Below are 23,787 nucleotides of genomic sequence, written 5' to 3'. Positions count from 1 at the left end.
AAACTGTTAGAAGAAAATAGGGGAAAAGCTTCATGACATTGGATTTAATGGATATTTCTTGGATATGATGCCAAAGACACCAGAAATAAAAGAAAAAGTAGATAACCAGCACTATACCAAAATTGAAAGAACACTATCAATGCTTGCATAAAAGACACTACCAAGAGCTGGGCATGGTGGCACATGCCTGTAATAAGCAACATGGGAGGCTGAGGCAGGAGGATCCAGAGTTCAAAGCCAGCCTCAGCAACTTAGTGAGAAGCTAAGCAACTCAGTGAGACCCTGTATCTAAGTAAATTATATTAAAAAAAAAGGAGGGTGGGTGGGTGGGGAGGTGGTTAAGTGCCCCTGAATTCAATGCCCAATACAAAAAATTAAAATAAGACACTACCAAGGAATTGGGCATGTTGGCGCATGCCTGTAATCCCAGCAATTTGGGAGGCTGAGGCAGGAAGATTGCAAATTCAAGGCCAGCCTCAGCAACTTAGTAAGGCTCTAAGCAACTTAACAAAACCGTGAGTCAAAAAATAAAATTGGCTAGGAATGTGGCTCACTGGGTAAGCACCCCTGGGTTCAATCACTGGTATAATAATAATAATAATAATAATAATAATAATAATAATAATAATAATAATAATAATGTAAAATAAAACACCACCATGAGAGTAAAAAGGCAATCTATGGAATGGGAGCAATATTTGCAAATTATCTAATAAGGGGTTAGTGTCCAAATGATTTAAGAACTACAATTCAAAAAAAAAAAAAAAAACAATTTAAAAAAGGGCAGAGGGCATGAATAGACATTCTCCAAAGATGATATATAAATGGCCAGTAATCACCTGAAAAGGAGCTCCGTATCACTAATCATTAGGGAAATGCTAATTGAAACCACAGGGAGAGACCACTCCCATTAATATGGTTATTGCGTGGCTATACAAATAAACAGACACAGAAAACAGCACATGTTCAGGAGGATATGGAGAAATTGGGACTCTTGTATACTGCTGGTGGAAGGTAAAACAGTGTAGCCAATATGAAAAACAGTATCATAGTTAAAAATTTAAAATAGATTTTCCATATGATCCAGCAATACCATTTTGCATATACATCCAAAAGAATTAAAATCATGGTCTCAAAGACATATTTGCACACCTATGTTCATATCCGCATTATTCACAATGGCTGACAGGTGGAAGCAACCCAAATGTCCATCAGTGCATGAGTGGGTAAACAAAATTTGCTACACATACAAAAGAAGCCTCTGAAGGAAATTTTAACACATTCTTCAACATGGATGAACCCTCGAGATGGACATTCTGCTAAGCAAAAGGAAACTAAGATACTCTAAGAGATTTGATTTTGAAGGATCAACCTCTGTATGATTCTACTCATAGGAGGTATCAAGAGTAGACAAATTCAGAAGGATAGAAAGTATAATAGTGGTTGCCAGGGTCTGAGGAGAGGGAGAAATTGGGAACTAGTGTGTAGTGGGCATAGAGTTTCAGTTTGGGAAGATGCACTTGTTCTGGAGATGGACAGTGGCAACAGGTGCACAGCAATGCACATGGACTCGATGGCCCTAAACTGCAGGCTTAAAATGATTAACATGGTAAGTTTTATGTTGGGCGTATTTTACTACCATTTAAAAGAGCTATCATAATCTGATTCCCTCAAAATTAATCCACAAGAATGTAGAATAATTATGCTTCAACTGTTTTATAGTTCTACTTTAGGTATCCCTACTTAATTCTAGGTAATGATTTTTTAAAATTTAGACTTAGGTGCATAAGGGGAAAAGAACCATGTCTTTAATGGTGTGCTAACATCACATTCACTTACTGAGGAATGTGATTTTCTTTCGTTGCCAAGACAGCAACTGTTGCTGTGGAAACCACACAAAAACAGGGACACTTCACTGAAACAAACTCTACTCACCTGCACAAAGATGCCCTTGCTTCTATACTCCTCATGGAGGCACTGAGAGAAGAAATCTACAAAAGCCTAGGGAGGCGGTGGGAGGGAGAAGAAAACACATTACATCAATCCGCCTCATTTGTAGCCATGGAAACAAAAAGTAATAAACTACTTAACACCATCATTTCTAATCATTCTTTCATTTCAAACACAGGAAAGATGTTTAAAAAAGCCTTCCAAACCTCAAGTGATTTTTATCTGCCACCAAATGAATCCTACAGACCCAAATTTTCATTTAACTGGAAAAAGCTCTTCTTAGTCTGTATTTTTTTCAAAAAATTATTTTCTAAGAAAAAATACTTTTATATTATTAAAACAAAGGATGTATTTCTGCTCTCTACTTGTAACATAAGCAGAAACACAATATGAATTCTCTCCTATGGGGGATTCTGTTGTGAAAAGGAGAAGAGCAAGAATCCTCTGGATGCTTCAGGGTGGCAAAATCCAAGAAGCACAGAGATGAAAGTGAGAGTCTATCTTCCGATAAATAATGCAACTTTAAATCTATCCATTGACTTTAATGGGCCCTTTCTCAAAGGTGAACTCAAGCTGGGATCTGAAATGCAAAGTACCAATATAGACTTCATGAAGGTCTGAATTGCAACAGTCTGCATCCATGAAGAACAAGCAGGAAACTGAAGTTGACCGATCACTTCCAACACATGCCATCATTGTAAACATGTCTATGGTATGTTTCAGAGATACTGAAAGCAAGTCCATTGCAAAGATTGTGGGGTGGTGTCAAGGTTCTTCAAAAAAAAAAGTAGTGACTGAGGTTTTTTAAGTGAAAAAGGAAGCAAGTGGTTTGCTCTTTTCCTTCACTGGCATGTAGCAAGTTTTTACTATGTATTATAAGTTGCTTATTTCGCCCTAAAAGCTTATTTAACTTCAACATCTAAATAGTCATTTTTCCCTTTGGAAATGTATTCCATGCTCAATAATGTATTGGAACATGATGCTACTGACCTGCAGGCAGAAGAGATGCATTCTATATATTATTATCCTAGCAGTAATGTGAGGTGAATGGAGATGTTGTACGAAATTATGACAAATTACACAAAGTCTGGAAAATTCTTGTTCACACCCCAGAAGTGACACTGTATATCTGTGAATTCTGCATAATGTGACAGAATGTTACACTTTCCCCAGTCTAGGTTGGCATACTGCGTACATTTATGTGCTGACTGGATGCAATTCTTCTATGCTGTGTGAAACTGACTCATTCACATAACAAACCTCCAATCTCAGACTCATTAGCATCATGTTCCAATTAAGAGAGTAACTGGCCCAGGCTAGCTTTCCATGGAAAGCACAGTATCACTTTTAAAACCAGTAAATAACTGGGAGGAAAACAAGCACCAGCGGCTCTGATGTGCTGTTGTCCCATTTGTAAGTTTACACCTATCCGTATGTCTCCAGCTGTGGCTTCCCCAAAATTCATGGGGGGTATTCCTTTTTCTCTTAATCCATTGGAAAATTGCCAAGAATAGATATTCAAGAAAGTTAAGTCTATGTTAATTACTTGGATTAAAAAATCATTCTTTAGTCTTATAATGACTAAAATTTACTAAAATAAATTCACCTTGGTCGCAGAGTAGATGGCCAATAGTGGAACCGGAAACATGCCACTGGCAGAGGAGATGTTCAGAATTGCACCTTTAGACCTAAAAAGGAAAATGTGCCAAGTCAATGGAATGAAATCACATACACAATTGTGTGTGAACTGTAGACTGAGATGTATAATTATTTGAAACAGAACAACATAGCTGCTCTTCTAACACACAGCTCTCCCTGCCTTTCATCAGTGAGTGATATGCTTGGTTAGTGAATGAGGCGTAATTCAATCAAACTAAAAATAGCTCTTCTTTATGGTGAGTTCACTTCCCAGTCTCAGTAATCCAGAGCATGACGGGATCAGACCTATTCTCCTTGAGCTGATCTCTTATTTCTGAGGTCTTCTCTGGTCAAAGCATCAACAATGTTCATTTACAGAGCTGAGGGTAAGTAGCTCAGTGATTGAGTAAGTGTTTAGCATGCACTGGGCCCTGGGTTTGATCTCCAGAAACAAACACACACACACACACACACACACACACACACACACACACACACACACACACACTCAATTTATAGATGCTCCGTACATGCACCTTTATTGTGGAATATCATCCCACACTAGCTTGCTCTAGGATTTAAAGCATTCTATTTGCAAAAATATGTTACCCTTCAACAAAATCATAAACTTCTGGGAACTGAATCCCACTTTTCTTCAAGCACTATGCAAATGCAGAGTATGGAACAAGCAGGTGCTTAAGAAAATCTCTGACAATGAATGAATAGCTATATCCTGCCCTCATGTTTTCCCTGGTTTGTAGATATTTGGGCACCAAAAAGCTGACTCCACAACTCTATGGCTCTAGTTCACTTATGTGTTCTTTTGCCAAAAGCCAAAGCTTGATTCCTTTTTTAACTTTTAGAGACTACTTCCAGTTAAAAGTCAGAAAGTTACCTGAATTTTCTAATTCTATAAGCAAATGAAAAATGGTTTGAGAAAAGCAATGCTGTGAGCCTACTAGCTGTTAGCAAGCACATGCTGTAGGAAACACATACAATCATGACTTCAGCAATGTTAGAACTAACGACCAACTCTTCCCCTCATTCTGTTCTTCTGAGGGGTTCTCTCCCTGTGCTGGGAATTGAGCCCAGGGCCCCACATCTGCCAGGCAAACCTCTTCTACTGAAGGTCCTCTTCTTCAGCTACTGAAATCAGACCCCACCCGTGTCCCATCCTCCACAGCAGGTTCCTTTGCTTCAACCCAGTTTTTCATTCTTCTTTGTCTCCATTTATTTTCCCAAAGCCTGTTTTTTAAAAGTATTTTTAAAAAGGGGGACTACCTAGACCCTTTTTAGGCAAAATAAGAGAGGAAACATGATTAAATGGCATCTAAGTTATTTCAGACATAAATCTGAAAAAGAAATAATCCCCAAAGGTCACCCGCTCCATCTGCCAGCCTCTAGGCAAGATGCCACTCCAACCATCAAAGGGAAGTCTGGATCCTCAGTTTCATGTGTCACCGGAAACAAGCTGGTGGTGCTTTGTGTATTTCGGTGGTGTGTGTGTGTGTGTGTGTGAAGTCCTTATTAGTAATACATACGTCTTTAAACAGTAAAATCCATTAACGTTTGGTGATAGAAATAAGATTAAGTTTAAAAATGCTATTAAGGGTTTTGAAAAAAGCCATTGATGTATGAATTACATCATTCTTGTATTTTTTTTCCCTCTGTCTCTCTCAGAAACAGCAGAGCCTTTTATTTTTTAATTTTAAGGTAACTTTATCAGGAGTTAGAACCCAATCCTCTAAGATTAAAGAGAAAAACTGATTAACAATGAACACCTAGTCATTTCATTTTATCTATATTTGTAAGAAATTCTTTTGATAAAAATGGAATAAAAATCACTTTTGTTACAGGAGACTTTTAATACAATATTAATTTATCTTTAAATTATCTTCATATTTTTAGGATGCTGAAATTAGATCATGGTGATGGTTGCACAGCTCTGTGAATATGCTAAAAACCACTGAACAATGCACTTAAAATAGACAGATTTTAAAGTATGTAAAATATATCTCAATAAATCTATAAAATGAGAGAAAATACATATTTACGACACATGAGAATGCATCACCTTTAAGCAGGGTCAGATCCCAATCAAGGGAAAGCTAAAAGAGTGACTCTGTGGTCTACACCACGGTGTGCTTTCCAAGAAGTAACCCCAAATCCTGACCAATGAACCCCTTTTTTCTCATATAACCAAGAATTGTTATCTCCTCACTCATACAGAGCGAGTAAAGAGAAGGCAGTTTGAGGAAGATATAGATCATGTTTTTTCACTGACGCCACTGTCTACCTTTGCTGGTTTTTGTTATCTGAATTCTGTACTCTACTCCACTCACACTAGAGGGGGTAGCTGTTTGCCCTTGAACAAAAATCTTACATTTCTTACTTCATTTCTCACACACAAAAAAAGCAATTTAAAAGCCTTTATAGGTATGTTTAACGTTATCAAATACTTCTTAAAAATTAAATCTTGAACTCATTCAACAGGCTCTTAAAAATTTTATTCAAGGAAGCCATGATTCCAACATTAAAGATAATAAAAGCTTCTTTCCCATTTTCAAAAATTATTATCAATAATACAATAAGTCACAATCATACAGTCATGCTCCTTCACTTGTTTACTCCCTGAGGCAACTAAGATCTTTGTTTCCCAAGTATTCTACCCTGATTTAAAATTCTAGGGGATAAAGTTACTTTCAGCAAAAGTCAGAATTTTAGGTTACTTTGTATAAAGCACAGTATTTGCATTTTAAAATATGTTCAAACAAATCTAAGACTATTCAGATGCTGCATAAAGTGAGAATGTATCACACCTAAGAAGTAAGAGGACGGCATTTACATTTATACCCAAATGACAGCAGAGAAAGCACCCCCTCTACAAATCTGTTCTACCATCAAGAACACGTATTTGTCAAGCAAAAACCTCCCCACACCCACAACAGCATACAATTCTGTCTCAGTCTCACTCTTTTTCCAAGGATAATACTATTCAACTTAGTTTTGTCTGAATCACAAATAACACTGGTACTGCTTGTCTCGATTGTCTACTGTATACACTATCCTTTATGTTGAAAGGGGCGTGAACCTTTGGGACTGGAAGGCACAAAGGATTCGTCTTTAAAAATCAACGACTTTGTCTAGCTCTAATCCTCCATCTAAGCAGAATTAGTGACGTCAAACCAGTTTCCATGGCACAGCCAGACTCATGACAACTCTGTTATATCAAGCAGAAGGACAAAATGGGCTGCGCTTAATTGCACACAGAAACAAACATAAAACCAAACCCTGGTTAATCTCTCATTTTCCAGGGACTTGGGAATAATTCTAAGATTGGAAGGTACATTAAGAATTTTTTGCTGAAGTTCTATAATGAAGACTCACTCATGTTGCTCATATTTCAGCACATTTTCTAGTTTGTTATGACAAACATCCAAATAAACAAGTCAAGAAATATTTTCTGTGGTGCAACATTTTTAATTCATGATACTGCTTACTCGCTAACAGTCCACAGTGCTGTCTCAGTGGTGCAAATTACTGAGGATCTACTAGAACTAAAATATTGCAAAAACAAAGCAGAAAATTACAACTGCTAAAGCAGCGCCTCTCTTCCATTACGAGTCCTCCCACATGCCAAGCAAACTCACCCAACCCTGTAACATTTAGAACCCTGCCTTTATAGCTTCCTATAGCTATGCGGTCTACAATTCCCTCAGACCTGTGCAATTTCCCGTAAGGCTCTCTTTAGTAGTCACCTGAATAAAAAAAAACCTGCCAAGCCTCTGTCCTACAAATGTCCCACCATTCATAATATCCTTGCTCTCACCTCTTTAAAAAATACTATTGTCATACAGGAAGCAATAGGTCTCCTTTGAAGTAAGTCACTGATTTCTGCCTTCCTGGGGAAACCTCAGCACTGCCCTACTCTGCAGGTGAAGAGGTGGAGGTGGGGAGGTGTAAATGCTACTGTGAAGAACTGGAACCACAGGGTCACTCACAGTGGGGACAGCTACCTTGTGCAAGGTTTGATGGCAGACCAGAGGGAATATGCAGAAAAGACTCCATCATAGTTATTCACATTCCCACTTCCTATCAGAGAGGACATAAGCATGCTCTTATAGGGTCATTATATAATATATATATATATATATATATATATATATATATATATTTCTTTTTTAAAAAAACAAATGTAATGCTGACTTTGGTGTAGAGAGTTCTCAGAGACTCTCAGAAGACAAGAGAAACGTACTGAAATAGAGTTCTATGTCAGAAAAGAATCCTGGAACATAGGGGTCAGGTATATAATTAGAACCAGCAATTCAAAAACTTACATTATACAAATATTGCTTTGTTGAAGAAAGTTTGCAAACATTTAACACATGAAAGAGAATTACCTGCCCTAAAAACCATAACATGTCATAATTCCACCTTAAGCAATACAATATGAAAGAGGCTATTTTTAGCCTTTCCATGGTTGTTATGGCAACCACCTCCTGGCTCCGAGAGCTGTACACAATGTTTATAATTCCAAGGAAGTAAAAAGACCGAGTTTCCTCTGTAATGCAATTATGTACTTTCTACTTCTATGGTAATAATACCTTAGTTTGATTATAGATACTTGTTTAGTGATAGTCAGTTGGCCTTAGGCTATAGTTCTAGAGGGTTTGGAAAATCTCATACATGAGAGGCAGAATCAATGAAAGGAAAAGGGAAAAAAAAAAAAACACAACAAAGCCTCTTTTTAAAAGATACTGCTGTTACTCAATGGAGATACCAATCCTATGAAACCAGCTATAGGAAACGGGCCATTTTGGGGTGGTGTAAAGAGCAGGCTATAATGAAACCACTTATAATGTGTAAGACAGACTGCTTTCAGGTAACCTGTTCACTTGGAGTTTTCTTTTCTTTGGGACACACAACTAACACTTCTGGCCTTCCTTGTAGTTAACTGTAGCCTGTGACCAACTGAGTTCTTGACAATGGAAAATGGGCAGAACTGATGGATACAACTTCCAGGCTAGCCCATGAAACCCCCTAAAATCACCTTGGTTCTCCTTCCCTCATGTGCATGCAGAGGAGAACCTAAACAATGATGGAGCCCTTAGCTGGAAGGAGTTTAAGATCCCTGAACGACGAGGGAGAGATGTGAGGGAAAAATAAATCTTTACTGTGTGAAGCCTACTGTCTGTTCTGCAGCTAGACTATCCTGATGAATATACTTAGCAACTCCCTAAACTCCAGTGGATGTAGATGTTGCTTCCCCTAATCAAAAGCTCTGATTCACAGAATCCATGCCCATCTCTCACTAGTCCTCAGCAAGTACCACAATTGCCCCCATGATGTCAGTTTCGGATGGCTTTCCACCAGATCACTTCTCAATTCTGGTTTAAAATCAACTTGATCCGGAACAAGACAGGGATGCCCTCTATCTCCACTTCTATTCAATATAGTTCTCGAAACACTGGCCAGAGCAATTAGACAGACGAAAGAAATTAAAGGCATAAAAATTGGAAAAGAAGAACTTAAATTATCACTATTTGCAGATGACATGATTCTATACCTAGCAGACCCAAAAGGGTCTACAAAGAAACTACTAGAACTAATAAATGAATTCAGCAAAGTGGCAGGATATAAAATCAACACGCATAAATCAAAGGCATTTCTGTATATCAGCGACAAAACTTCTGAAATGGAAATGAGGAAAAACACTCCATTCACAATATCCTCAAAAAAATAAAATAAAATACTTGGGAATCAACCTAACAAAAGAGGTGAAAGATTTATACAATGAAAACTACAGAACCCTAAAGAGAGAGGTAGAAGAAGATCTTAGAAGATGGAAAAATATACCCTGTTCATGGATAGGCAGAACTAACATCATCAAAATGGCGATATTACCAAAAGTTCTCTATAGATTTAATGCAATGCCAATCAAAATCCCAACGGCATTTCTTGTAGAAATAGATAAAAACAGCATGGTACTGGTACCAAAACAGGCAGGTGGACCAATGGTATAGAATAGAGGACACAGAGACTAATCCACAAAGTTACAACTATCTTATATTTGATAAAGGGGCTAAAAGCATGCAATGGAGGAAGGATAGCATCTTCAACAAATGGTGTTGGGAAAACTGGAAATCCATATGCAACAAAATGAAACTGAATCCCTTTCTCTCGCCATGCACAAAAGTTAACTCAAAATGGATCAAGGAGCTTGATATCAAATCAGAAACTCTGCGTCTGATAGAAGAAAAAGTTGGCTCCGATCTACAGATTGTGGGGTCGGGCTCCAAATTCCTTAATAGGACACCCATAGCACAAGAGTTAACAACTAGAATCAACAAATGGGACTTAATTAAACTTAAAAGTTTTTTCTCAGCAAAAGAAACAATAAGAGAGGTAAATAGGGAGCCTACATCCTGGGAACAAATTTTTACGCCTCACACTTCAGATAGAGCCCTAATATCCAGAGTATACAAAGAACTCAAAAAATTAGACAATAAGATAACAAATAACCCAATCAACAAATGGGCCAAGGACCTGAACAGACACTTCTCAGAGGAGGATATACAATCAATCAACAAGTACATGAAAAAATGCTCTCCATCTCTAGCAGTCAGAGAAATGCAAATCAAAACCACCCTAAGATACCATCTCACTCCAGTAAGATTGGCAGCCACTATGAAGTCAAACAACAACAAGTGCTGGCGAGGATGTGGAGAAAAGGGTACACTTGTACATTGCTGGTGGGACTGCAAATTGGTGCGGCCAATTTGGAAAGCAGTTTGGAGATTCCTGGGAAAGCTGGGAATGGAACCACCATTTGACCCTGCTATTGCCCTTCTCAGACTATTCCCTGAAGACCTTAAAAGAGCATGCTACAGGGATACTGCCACATCAATGTTCATAGCAGCACAATTCATAATAGCTAGACTGTGGAACCAACCCAGATGCCCTTCAACAGATGAATGGATAAAAAAAATGTGGCATCTATACACAATGGAGTACTATGCAGCAATAAAAAATGACAAAATCATAGAATTTTCAGGGAAATGGATGGCACTAGAGCAGATTATGCTTAGTGAAGCTAGCCAATCCCTAAAAAACAAATACCAAATGTCTTCTTTGATATAATGAGAGCAACTATGAACAGAGCAGGGAGGAAGAGCAGGAAGAAAAGATTAACATTAAACAGAGATATGAGATGGGAGGGAAAGGGAGAGAAAAGGGAAATTGCATGGAAATGAAGGGAGACCCTCATTGCTAAACAAAATTACATATAAGAGGTTGTGAGGGGAATGGGAAAATAAACAAAGAGAGAAATGAATTACAGTAGATGGGGTAGAGAGAGAAGTTGGGAGGGGAGGGGAGGGGGGATAGTAGGGGATAGGAAAGGTAGCAGAATACAACAATTACTAATAGGGCATTATGTAAAATTGTGGATGTGTAACCGACGTGATTCTGCAATCTGCATTTGGGGTAAAATTGGGGGTTCATAACCCACTTCAATCTAATGTATGAAATATGATATGTCAAGAGCTTTGTAATGTTGTGAACAACCAATAAAAAAATTAAAAAAAAAAAAGAAAAAGAAAAAAAAAAGAAAATAAAATCAATTTGACTTCTTCAGGGCAAGGATATAAATCATCTTTGGAATGCTCCATAGTAAATTTTACTCAATGGAATGCCTGTTAAATGTATGAGTTATTTTCTTCGCCCTTTTTTTTTTTTGTTTAACCTAGTGTTCTAACTATAACTGACAATGGCTGCTAGGTCTTCCAAGACAGCAGTGAAGTTCGTAGCTCTTCACATTTGTAACCTTTACTCACTTGTCATTTAACTTTATAGCACTCCATTTGTCTGGACATAAGTTTTTTTCACCTCTCAAATTGGGGGGTTGCTTTCAACTAACATAAAAGACTAGATTTCTATGACTCTCTGTATCTAGTACTTGATGTTTTGTGAAATGATTTCACAACCATTATCCCTTCTGATATGTTTTCCACCAAAACACTCAAAACTTTCTTTTACAATACTTCTGTAGTTTACAAGTTTTTGTTTTATTTATTTTTTTGAGGTGATGGGGATTGAGCCCAGGGCCTCACACATGGGAGGCAAGCATTCTTCCACTGAACTACACCCCCCCACCCACCTATTTTTTAATGGATGGATTTATTGTGTTCAAATAATACCATATCATCTAGAGATGTTAAACCTTAATTAAGATGATGGGCAAAATTTCATTCTTAATGAGTTCTGTTCTGTCTTCCCCAACTCTGCCCTCTTCCAGGGTTCTGCTCTGGTTAGATCACTACTATTCCCTGTCTGGAGATCAGCAGCACACTCCCGATGGCAGCCAATTATAAGTGGCTTGAAAGTTTCAAAGGGAAATTTACAAAAATAAACTACTACAACACACAAAACAGTATATATAAAATGGATTTACAAAGAACTTTGCTGAGCAACAGTTTCTTAATTAGTCTCTGTAGATCCTCATCTCTAAGAGTTACATGAGTTAACACATATTAAATTGTCAATACAACACCTGGCACATAGAGGTCCCCAAGAAACCTAATCCCCGCCAGGAGCTGGTGGTGGAACTCCTCAGCAGAAGTCAGTCCTCAGGTCCTTCCTTTCCAAAGCTGGGATTTCTTTGGCTCTCTTCCAAACTCAGAACAATTTGCAGAGGAAGGATGATTATGAGGCCCTAAATTCAGCAAATGATCAGACTGGTTCAAGGTTTTCTTTGGAGGCCTTGCCATCACTGAGGTTTTTCCAAGGGAGGAATAGACCTTAAGTATAATTTTACACTTCATGTTACTTCAGCTGTAAAAGCTCTACCACATGGTCTTCCTTAAAAATGAAGCCACCCAGCACACCCTAGTGGTTCTCAATTCAAACTGGAACACAGATGAGACCAGTGGACCCTGATCTTAGGATCACTTCCTAACATGCCTGAGCTCCTCACACATCCATTCTCCTAGAAAGAAGTGGAGAACCAGAGGCATCTTGCTTCAAGAAACTACTGATGTGGGCTCTCAGGAGGCAGCTTTAAGATGGCATTCCCAGGAATATCCCAGGAACTCCTCCCGCCCCCTCAGAATAGCAGGCAATTGAGTTAGTGATGGTGACTCAGGCTGGCTTTTTAATCCTGATCTAAAGGAACCACCACAACCCTGAGAGGGAAATAAAGAGTCGAGTGGGAAAGGCCTCCTCCAGTGACTCACACTCCACCATGTGACTCGCCTGCCACTAAGACATGGAGGCTGGGCTCATTAGTCACTTTAATGAAATTTTCAAAGAAAGGATTCTCCCTATAAATAATAATGAGCTCCACATCCACAGTGTGTGTGAGAGAGCTTGTGACTCACCTTTCTACCATGCCAGGCAGCACCACTCGTGTCATCTGCAAAAAAGCAAACAAAACATGACGACTGAGGACACAGCAACAGCCTGAAGGACACCCACCCACACAAGAGAAGGGAATCACAAAGCCACTCAGCACTCAGACAGCAGCTTATTTTATATACTCTATATAATCTGGCTATGTCAAGAGTGCATAAAAAGGGCAACACATGAAATTACTAGAGGTGACACAGAATACTTTCAGTGAACTTGGCTAAAATTACTTGCCTGAAACACAATACTGGCCCAGGAGCTTCAAATAATACAGGATTTACAGTGAAATTGGTGGTTCCAGAAATGTATTCTCAGAAAAGGACATATGTTATCACAAGAAAGATCCTGCCTACCAAGATTACTGAAGCTTTCTAAACTCAAAAGCTCAATCTTCTGATTTAAAAAAAAAAAAAAAAAGCCTTAGCAGAACGCTATAAAGTGTCATGTTGGCAAATATTAAGTGTATATTTCACTTAGTAATCATTTCTTTTATTAGTCCCGCTAGTTGTAAAATTCATCCTTACAGAAAGTTAAGGTTATCTGTGGTCTCCAGTGGCCACCAATGAAAAGGTAACAACTGCATTCTTTGAGGACTTCATAACTGTGGCTAAATGCATATAATGATGAGAGGCTACTTTTAAATTCTGTTTTGAGATGTTCTTAAGAAGAATAGCTCTGAAGACCAATGGGTTAGCCAAGATGACACCAGGGGTAAGAACTGAGGCTGGAATACAAATCCCTGACCCTGGGTAAGAGTCAAATTCTGGGCTGAGGTTGTGGCTCAGTGGTAGAGGGCTTGCCTAGCACACGAGAGGCACTGGGTTCGTCCTCAGCACCACATTAAATATTCATTTACTTATTTACTTATTTATTTATTTATTTAATAAATAAATGTTTTGTGTCTGTCTGCAACTTGAGAAAATATTATTTTAAAAAAGAGACAAATTCTGTTTTGTAATACTAAAGTCAGAATGCATGCCAAAGTTTTAAACTTTCTGTCTTGAATATTACATATTAATTAAAATGCACAGTATTTAGATGGGAAGGGAATCTTTTTGTCTAGAAGCACCCTACAAAAAGAAAGCACCACCCAGACTTTGCCCAGGTAAACTCTGTTTCATGGGCATCCAACCCAGATGTCAACCCTAGAGGTATCACATACTTTTCAGTGAAAATGCAAGTTCAATCTGGCACTGTGTCACAAAAGATGAATTATATACTGCCAATTTCAAAACAGAGGTATGTCCTCAAAGCACAAGGGAATCACTTCAACAGAGTGTATCTTTTGGCCCACATGAAAAAGGAGAAACCAAAGAACGAAAAGGCCTAAAACTTTCCTATTGCCCTTCTTACATACACGTCTACATTTTTTATACTAAAATGGCTAAGGTGTGAACATGCTAAAAGGACGTAGGTCAGCTAACTTAGAGCTCAAGGTGAGAGCCATGTGCTAACAGTGGCAGAGCAATGAGATAAAAAGAGGCAGGTTTCCTGGTGACTGTGGAGCTACTATGACAAACCTTGATTATCTACCCAGCTTTGCATCGGAGACAGAAATTTCTGTTTTGTTTAAGCCACTACTGTATCTAAACCAATATTCTAATTAATACAGTTGACCATTTGTTTTGATAATGACTGATCAGCGTTCACATTTTAAGACCAAAAAAAAAAAAAAAAAAACTGTCCCCAAACCAGCTGTGCTGGCAGCCCAGACTCAACAGTTCAGAGTTTTTTAAAACAATTCCACCTTTTCTCTTTTCTGGGTTTGCTTGACCCCATTCAAAATGTGCCGACTGGGCTTCAAACCAAACCTTATGGAACCAAGTCAGAGAAAGAGCCGATTTCCCAGCCTATCCTGTCAGCACAGCCAGCTTTTCTCCTCTTGAACTGAGTAAGAGCTCTTCAAATTGTTTACACATTTCCTAAGACTTGTCCTTTCTAGAAGCACATAGTAACTCCTCTGCAGTTACTGAATTGCTACTTAATGCAGGTGTGGTAGCTGGTTAGATCACAGTCCTAATCCCAGCCCTTGAACTAACTACTGGTGTGACAGCTGTTCCTTCTCTGCAGTGTCCCAACGCAGTCAATGAAGGAAGTGTCTACACTACAGGTTACTATATTCTGAATCTCAAAAGAGGGAATGTGTATAATGGAATGAGCACAGAGAGAAGCACCTGAAGGGAATTGGTGTCCTTTATTGTCAGCCTGCACTACCCTTTTAGGAAGCAACACCACCAACTACCTGGTCCTACCTTCATACATGAGGCTCCCCAGATGGCCCAGAGCCAAAAACAATGGCACATTGTGAGGTTATCCAGTTCAGTTATTCACATAGAAGTTGCTGGCCAATTTTATTAATATTTTTAAATACCTTAGTTGGAATCTTCTTGGGGGTAGTTGAATTATCCTAAGATTAACTCATAATGATGACTGTACAACTCTAAATGTACTAAAAACCACTGAACTACATACACACTTGCACGTTTTATGGTATACAATTTAGTCCTCAATAAAACTGCTTATGAAATACCTCAATAATCATACAGATAAGAATTAAAGAACTGAAATTACATTTGTTGTTACTTGCTGGGTTCCGTGGTACATGCCTATAATCCCAGCAATTCAGAAGGCTGAGGCAGAAGGATCACAAGTTCAAAGCCAGCCTCAGCAACTTAATGAGGACCTAAGAAACTTAGTGAGACCCTGTCTCAACATAGACAATAAAAAGGGCTGATAATGTAGCTTTGTGGTTAAGTGTACCAAAAACCAACCACCACACCAACAGCAACATCAAAAATTTGATGTTACTTTATCAAACCTAGGACGTAAAAAGTCACTCAAAGTGTTCTATGCATATCAACTTATGCCTGGAACAATGGAATAACACCATGTTATAGCCTCTCTCTTTCACAGTTTTCAGGGATTGAACCCAGGGCCTCTCACATTCCAGCCAAGTGCTTTACCACCAAGCCCTAGTCCTGTTATAGTCATTCTTGGGTTCAGCTGAGGTCATATTATTACCCAGAACCACACTCGATGTTGAGGGCTCAGTATCTAATGTGAGAATAGATATATACATAAATCATTATGTGATGATTCTCCGAGTGGATAGAGGGCACTGATACTTAGAAGGACCAGTTATGCCTGGGAAACAGGTAGAGCTTCACAGATTAAAACATAAAGTTTACTAGACAGAAAAGAAATTCCAGTAGAAGGGATAGAGTGTAAAAAGACATACAACTTGTGAGAAAATAAAATATACGTTATAGAATTGATGGATTCTAAAAAGTTATCTACTGGATGAATGAATTAAACAGATAAAGAAATAAAGTATGTACATTTGTTAAATATGTCATGCAACTTACGTTTGTATAAAATATCATGAACAGCTTCTCACACTAGTAAAACAGATGTACATGAGGTATGTCAACAGCTGTGGGATATTTTTTGGTAAAGATAGATTATATGCATTCTAACCGTATCTAAACACTTTTTTCTATTTCGCATATTTCACCAGAGGGCCATAATGCTTAACTAATGTATAAAGAGGGCCCCCAAGTATTTTGTCCTGAGATCACCAGAGACAGAATGGGGAAGAGGACTGGTAATAAAAATGTCCTAACCTGTGTGTGTGTGTGTGTGTGTGTGTACATGTCCATTGGTGTTAAGGAAACAAGACTTGTAAGTTGCTAAATAAAGTCTGGAAGGGGTAGATAGTGCCTATTTAGCTTTCCCATACAAAAGAGAAGAGAAGAAATGAGATTTATAGGCCAGCAATCAATCTGGAGAATGACCAGAAAAGTCTACAAGATCAGCTAATGGACAGATGCTGGCCAGGAATCCTAGTACTATATGAATACTACTAAGTAGTCACAAAGTTTTGAAGTTCAACTCAGTTTTCTTCCTAGATACAAATTTATACATTTAAGAACAATAAAACCTTTAGTTGGAATATTGGGGAAATACAAATACATATATCAGGAACTATTTTTTCCCTTATACCATGTGCATGCCATATTAAATGACTCATTCCTGAATGGCAAAAATTGTCCAGAAAATGATCAGAGAAAATGAATCCCTATAAGATATAATCATGCTAGGCACAGTGGCACAAACCTGTAATCCAAGCAACTCAGGGAAGGAGGATTGCAAGTTCAAGGCCAGCCTCAGAAACTTAGCAAGGCCCAAAGCTACTTAGTGAGACCCTGACTCAAAATAAAAATAAAAAACAAAAAAAGGGCCAGGGATGTAGCTCAGTGGTAAAGCGACCAGTGTTCAATCCCTAGTACAAAAAACAACAATAACAACAACAACAAAAATCTTGCTTATAAAATTATTAGTAGCACGCTAAACATTAAATGCTTTCTTGATGGTTTATGTGTATGCACATGATAAAATATATATTTTATACATATGAATTAGAACTCAAGAAGTTTTAATAGCGCAAGTTAGGAAGAAATAATGCTTTTGATGCTCAGCTATTAAAGACCCAGAAATAGGAGCTGGGCTGTAGCTCAGTGGCACAGTGCTTGACTAGCACTTGTGAGGCACTGGGTTCCATGCTTAGCATCACATACGTAAATTAAACAAATACAACAAAGCGCCAGAAATACTTGTTGAATGCTTACTGGCCAAATGATTCATCATCAAAGACACACGTTCTCTTACGGAGAAGTTAAATTCTTCCTTATAGCTCATTAGCTTCCCTTTTTAAATTCTAAGTTCTTTCTCCTTGCAGGAAAATGGAACACTGTTTCCTTACCTGTCAAATAATAACATTGAAAAGACTGAAAAAAGTTAACTTGAAATCTGTATGCTTCATAAAACTAATGCCTTCATCTATTCTAAAACTATCTTTCTTTCTAATCAGATTGTCTTAATACATTCAATTTTAAGCCTTCTTTGATTGGGTATTTGTACACAAATCCTTCTTAATAGTCTATGCATAAGTGGAGATTTCTTTCACTATGTTCACATTAAATAAAAATTCTCTTTAACACAGAGTTTTACATAAGATATTTTAACTAAGATATTAGTAGTTTCATTTTACTTTGTATACATTGATTGGGACCTTAATATCTGGTTATTTATATCAATATACCAAGCATTTCCCTGAAATCTCACTATCTGAACTCCATTTCACAGATCATAAGCTGCTTGTGGAGTTAACTCAATATGCTAATTTTAGGCCATCTGCAGGTGATAATTGCTGTTCCAGGAAATTTCTGTTTCTCTTAACAATTTCTAAGATAAGGTTATTATAACTTGCAAGATCAGTGGTTAAGCATATTAGAAAAATAGTAGTAAACATGACTTCTATACTTGTTTCTTCCATGTTAACATTGTTTTCAAAATTGTACAGCAAGCAATTTTAATTCAATGCTTTCTGAAATAGATTAAAGTTGTTGCAACAGTACTTCTATAATATTGAGAACTTCATATTCTTGCAGGAAAAACAAATGTTCCTGATTTATATACATAGTTTTAAAATTTCATTAATCCTCCCAACAACAAAAACCTAAAATCTCAAGGAGGAGAAGTCAGTATATGTTATATCACACTTAGATATCATACTTTGCATGTAAGTAGGTGTTTAAAGTATACAAATATACAAAGATAAATAAATGTCTTTATGTGAGCTAAATTTAGGATTCCTTGGGGGAAAGCACATGTTTAATTTCAAGAGTGAAATATTAACTGATATTTACTAGTACAACTATGTATATTCTAGCCAAGAAATAAAGAAGTTCATTAGCTCATACAAAATCAAAACTGGTATTATCAGATCATTTAGTTGTGATACGTAACTCAAAAATTACACTGGCTAGCCATGATAATACTTGAAATGTTATATTAAAATGTAATATAGGGCTGGGGATGTGGCTCAAGCGGTAGCGCGCTCCCCTGGCATGCGTGCAGCCCAGGTTCGATCCTCAGCACCACATATAAAGAAAGATGTGTCCGCCGAAAACTAAAAAATAAACATTAAAATTCTCTCTCTCTCTCTTTAAAAAAAATGTAATATAACATCTGTGGATGGGATTATACAAGATTTATTTCCTTCTTAGTGTTCATGTATCTTCCTCATATTTTGACAACAATTCTGCATTGCTTTTCTAGTTAGATAAGCACCTATAATATTAAAAAAAAACTCTAGTGTAAATAAAGTTTTTTTCCCTTTTTTACTACTTTAGCAACAGTAATCAATATTCTGTACAAGGAACTTAAATATGTAGAAGCCAATTGAAATTTTCCCACTTTTTAGTATGAAATTCCCACTCTTAAGTATCACAATGGATACAATACAAGTAAATTACTTTTGCATTCATGTAACTTCTGGTATTTGGTCATTTTTTAAAAAGAAAACAGTATCACATCATGCTACAAAAGACAACCAAAGATTCAAATAATGAAAAGATTAAAGTTCAAGATGCTGTCATAAAATAAGAGAACATATGTTGTCACCTGTGTCACCATTATGTTGCAAGCAAGGAATAAAGTATAATAGTTTGCCTGACAAGGTTGGCTAATCATACACAAAGCTGGGGCATCACAAACAGACACTCTGTCCACCTCTGCTTAAATTTAACAGGATTTGAATTCAAGCAACTGAAAATGAACCCATACGAACTAGAAGGAAACAATTTCTTAGATGCAAATACCTTACATAAGTTTTCAACTGAAATAGTTAATAATTTTTATGAATCATAATTTAATTGTGAAAAGAACTAACAACGACATTACACAATGCCTGGTTTGGGAAAATTGGATGGCAACTCCACTGGAAGCCATACTAGAATGACAAGGCACACATTTCCTTTGGCAAACTGTATAATTTGAGCTCTGTGGTACTAAGAACACAACTTAATTAGAAATTCTTAGAATCTCACCTATATGGCTAACAGAATATTTACTGCACAGGGGGTGGAAAGTTTAATTAGATAAAGTTTTGAGTGCTTTGAGTTCTCCATGAATTATTTTATTTTCCTTTTTATTACTGTTTAAGTCTTTGTGGAAGACTTAATGGCAAAAAAAAAAAAAAAAAGCCTTTTTGCCATTCTACTTTACCTAAAATTCTACCCCATGTCATATAAAATATTTTTTTGTAATAAATCCTAGTTTGATCTACATTAAAATAATTAAATAAAAGAAAAGGAACTTTCCATAACAGAGGGCTACATGCAATTAATAATGAATCTAAAGCCATAAGTTATCATCCCTAAACAAAATAAGAATACATGTATTGCCATACTCTTATCTTTTCCAAGTTTAGTATACTAGTATATGCTAAGTGCTTCTACGTCTTAATTTTTTCCAAAGTAAGCTAATTTCCCAGAAGTGACAAACTTCACAAGGAGAAGGATCCCTTAAGTTCTCAAAGAGATCTCTACCTTGTTATCCATACATAAGGCATTTCTCCTATGAACTAGCTTTGCTTTAAGCTAGAAAGAACCTCAGGACCAATCTACAATTACTTTTCATTTTTGAAAGACAACAATATAGTTTGTCATATAATTTGGTAAATCCACCATTTTGTGGTTATGTCTAAAGTAGTCCATTTCTATGGGACCCTAAGGACTAAGTCCTTGGGGAAAAATTAAAAAAATTTAGGAGCCTAAAGATAGCTGGTTCCAAGATGAATTAAAAGACTCGGTGTATTAACTTGGGATACCTTCATTAAGGTAGTCTAGGTATTCCCTTGGGTGGGGATCAGTGGTGAGGCTCAAACTCTTCTTTCCATGATTTATTAGTTTCTTAATGTTGTTAACTTAAATTCTTGGAGCAGGGTACTGGGATACATTCTTAGCAAAGTCCCTAAATTAAATAAAATTATACTGCTGAACAGATTCTCACAGATTTCCAAATTAATACGGGGCTCCCCCTACTGGTACTGTGTCACATGTCCAAGGGAAACCCAGACCAAAAAAAAAAAAAAAAGTGCTTCTGTGCTTTTCACCCATCTGTCCATTCACAGAGTTATCATCTCCTCCGTGGGCAGGGCATTAGGCACTTCTGGGTAAATGATACACAGTAAACACACAGTGGTACGGATGAAGTGAATCTGCATTTCAAAAGCTGCAAAGGATCTCTCACTCTGAGTACTGTGACTTCAGAGAATCCTAAGAATGAACAGAAGATAATCTGAATGTTTATGTCCCCCTAAAATTCATATGCGAAACTCTAAGGTCCAGTGGTGACGACATCATGAAGAAGTACTCTCATGATTTGGGATCAGTGCATTTACAAAGAGGCCTGAGGGAGCTTGTTTGCCACTTCTACCGTGAGGGCACAGCAAAAAAGCACCATCTTTGAGGAACAGGGCCTTCCTAGCCTCCAGAACTATAAGAAACAAATCTTGGTTCTTTATAAGCAACGCTTCTCTAAGGTTTCTTTTCTTTCTTTCTTTTTTTTTTTTTTTTTTTTTTGTTATAGCAGCCCAGTGGACAGAAACGGAAATGATTGATTAGTTAAAGCCATTCTAATCTATCAACTCCATTTAGGAAGTATTCAGTCTGAGTAGACTCTACACTTGGACTCACCTAGAACAAGAAAACTCAAAACTCAAATGCCCCAAAGGCACAGACAAGTAACAGAAATGAGACAGGTAAGTCATTCAGTAGGGACTAGTAGGGACTGTAGTACCTGGAGAGAGCAGGCCCTAACTGCTTAGCATACTCAGGGGCTGCACAGCCCCAATCACTTGTAAGTATGCAGCAATTGAGATCTGTGTTACCTGATTTTCAGACTGTTCCCAAGAGAAGACAGAAATCTCGGTGTGAGATTTCCTATTTTTGAAAACTGACCCAAACAAAACATATTGGTAGGCCATGTCCAGCCTACAGACCATTGGTTTGTAATCCCTAACCCAGAATCAGAAAGGGAGCTCACCTTCTTCTGCCCATTCAACTCTGGCAGGTTCAAAGATTAGGAAATTCTCACAGTTGACTTCAGTGGAAATATCAATAGCTAATCCAGGTTCAACCTTCTAGTCTACATATAATCAATCAGTATGATCTGTATTCCCAAAGAATTCAACCTAGAATTTTTGGTTTTTATAATTCACTCGTTTATTCAAAAACCATCTGTTGGGGCTCGGGGATGTAGCTCAGTGATAGAGCACATACCCAGCGTATGCAGGTCCTGCCTTCAGACCCCAGTACCCAAACAAAACCAAACAAAAAACTGTTACATCTACCATATGTAAGGGATAAGATATGGCAGGAAACAAATGGGACATGATATCGATTCCCATTGTGCTTATAACTAACAGAGAGGCTCAACACTAAAAATGAAATGCTGAGTGAGCGGAAGGGAAGATATGTGGTGTGATATATGGAATTGCACTGACCCAGAGACCTAATCTAGGTATAGGCATCAGGAAGGCTCCCTGTCCACCTCCACCCCTAGCAAGATGTGCTTTCAAGTCCCTACTTTGGTTGAATATATAAAGGAAAAACTATAAATAATTATGCTCTGCTTGAAGGTCTGAGGATGTAGCTCAGTGGCAGGGCACTCACTTAGCATGCACAAGGCCCTGGGTTCCAGCCCCAGCATAAAAAAAAAAAAACAATTACTGTGCTCGTTTGAGATTCCTCATCCCCATTCCCCAATAAAGCAAATACCAAAACTCAATGGTATCTCACTATAAAAAGTAATTTATAAACATTATTTTGGGGTACACTCCCACTCATTTTCTTCTTTGCTCTAAAAAAAGTAATAAAGAAGGTTGGCTATGTCTCTCAAATAGAAAGGTAGTCTGGAAATTTCTTAAGGAGTACAGCTATAGGAAGACCTTGCCCTCGTTTCCACCTTATCAACCAAGCCCAGCAGCAGCTTCCAGCTCAAGGATCATCAGAAGGAAAGTTCCCCACCCACCCTTCACTGGGTGTTCTGGCTTGGATATGAGGTGTCTCCAAAGATCGGGTATGAGGCAATGCAAGAAGGTTTGGAGGAGAAATGATTGGGTTATAGTCTTAACCTAATCAGTGAACTAATCCCTAATGGGATTAACTGGGTGGTGACTGGAGGCAGGTGGGGCATGGCAGGAAGAAGTGGCTCATTTGGGGAATGGCTATGGCATATATATTTTGTATCTGGAGAGTGGAGTCCTTCTTTCTGTTTCCTGATCACCATGTGAGCCGCTTCCCTCTCCCACACTCTTCAGCCATGACATTCTGCCTCAAGTGGAGCCCTGAGGATGAAGCTGGCCTTCTATTGCCCAAGACCTCTGAAACTATGAGCCCTCAAATTTCTCTTCCTCCTCTGCAATTGTTCTGATAAGGTGTTTTATGTCACAGCAGCAAAAAAGCTGACTGAAACTGGGGCTGCAGGCAGTTCAGGTAATATTGTTTGGACGTTGCTCATTCGAAAAGGAGTAAAGTATTGATGGTCCTGAGGTCCTAAAATTGTGATGAAAGCAATCAAACAACTGTATAGCTGGGAGTAGGAAGGCAACCCCAAATTTGGCGGACTCGTTAGAACAAGCGATCTCAAGTCAGAAACAAATGGTACAAACACAATCTGTTTTGTCTTTGGATTGATGGAGCTCAGTGTACAATGTGTTTGATATTAGACCTATAATTGCCTGCCTCTGGAACTACAGCACCTCTCCAATTTTTTATGATTTATCCAATGGTAATCAATAGTAGATAAACAATTTCATTTGCAAATTCTCTAATATTATGGGATGGAAACCCCTCCAGGGATAAAACTGGAATATTTTAGAAGAGTATGGTTCAATATCCTGAGGTTTAGCTGTCTAAAAACTCCACCACTTATGGAGTGAATATCATT

General features: G+C 37.8%; 1 protein-coding gene across 1 annotated transcript in view; it reads right to left on the bottom strand.

The window, feature by feature from the left end:
* HSD17B12 (hydroxysteroid 17-beta dehydrogenase 12) overlaps nucleotides 1-23,787 on the bottom strand; it is a 151,656-nt gene that overhangs the window by 13,288 nt on the left and 114,581 nt on the right. Inside the window, exons 7-9 of the mRNA XM_081281086.1 lie at nucleotides 12,966-13,000; nucleotides 3,557-3,638; nucleotides 1,936-2,001 (exon numbers count right to left, since the gene is read on the bottom strand). Coding sequence (XP_081137212.1) covers nucleotides 1,936-2,001; nucleotides 3,557-3,638; nucleotides 12,966-13,000 — 183 coding nt within the window. The remainder of the gene's footprint in view (nucleotides 1-1,935; nucleotides 2,002-3,556; nucleotides 3,639-12,965; nucleotides 13,001-23,787) is intronic.

This window comes from Spermophilus citellus, assembly GCF_964194105.1.
Source record: "Spermophilus citellus genome assembly, chromosome: 2".
NCBI lineage: Eukaryota > Metazoa > Chordata > Mammalia > Rodentia > Sciuridae > Spermophilus > Spermophilus citellus.
This window is presented reverse-complemented; position numbering and strand designations above follow the sequence as displayed.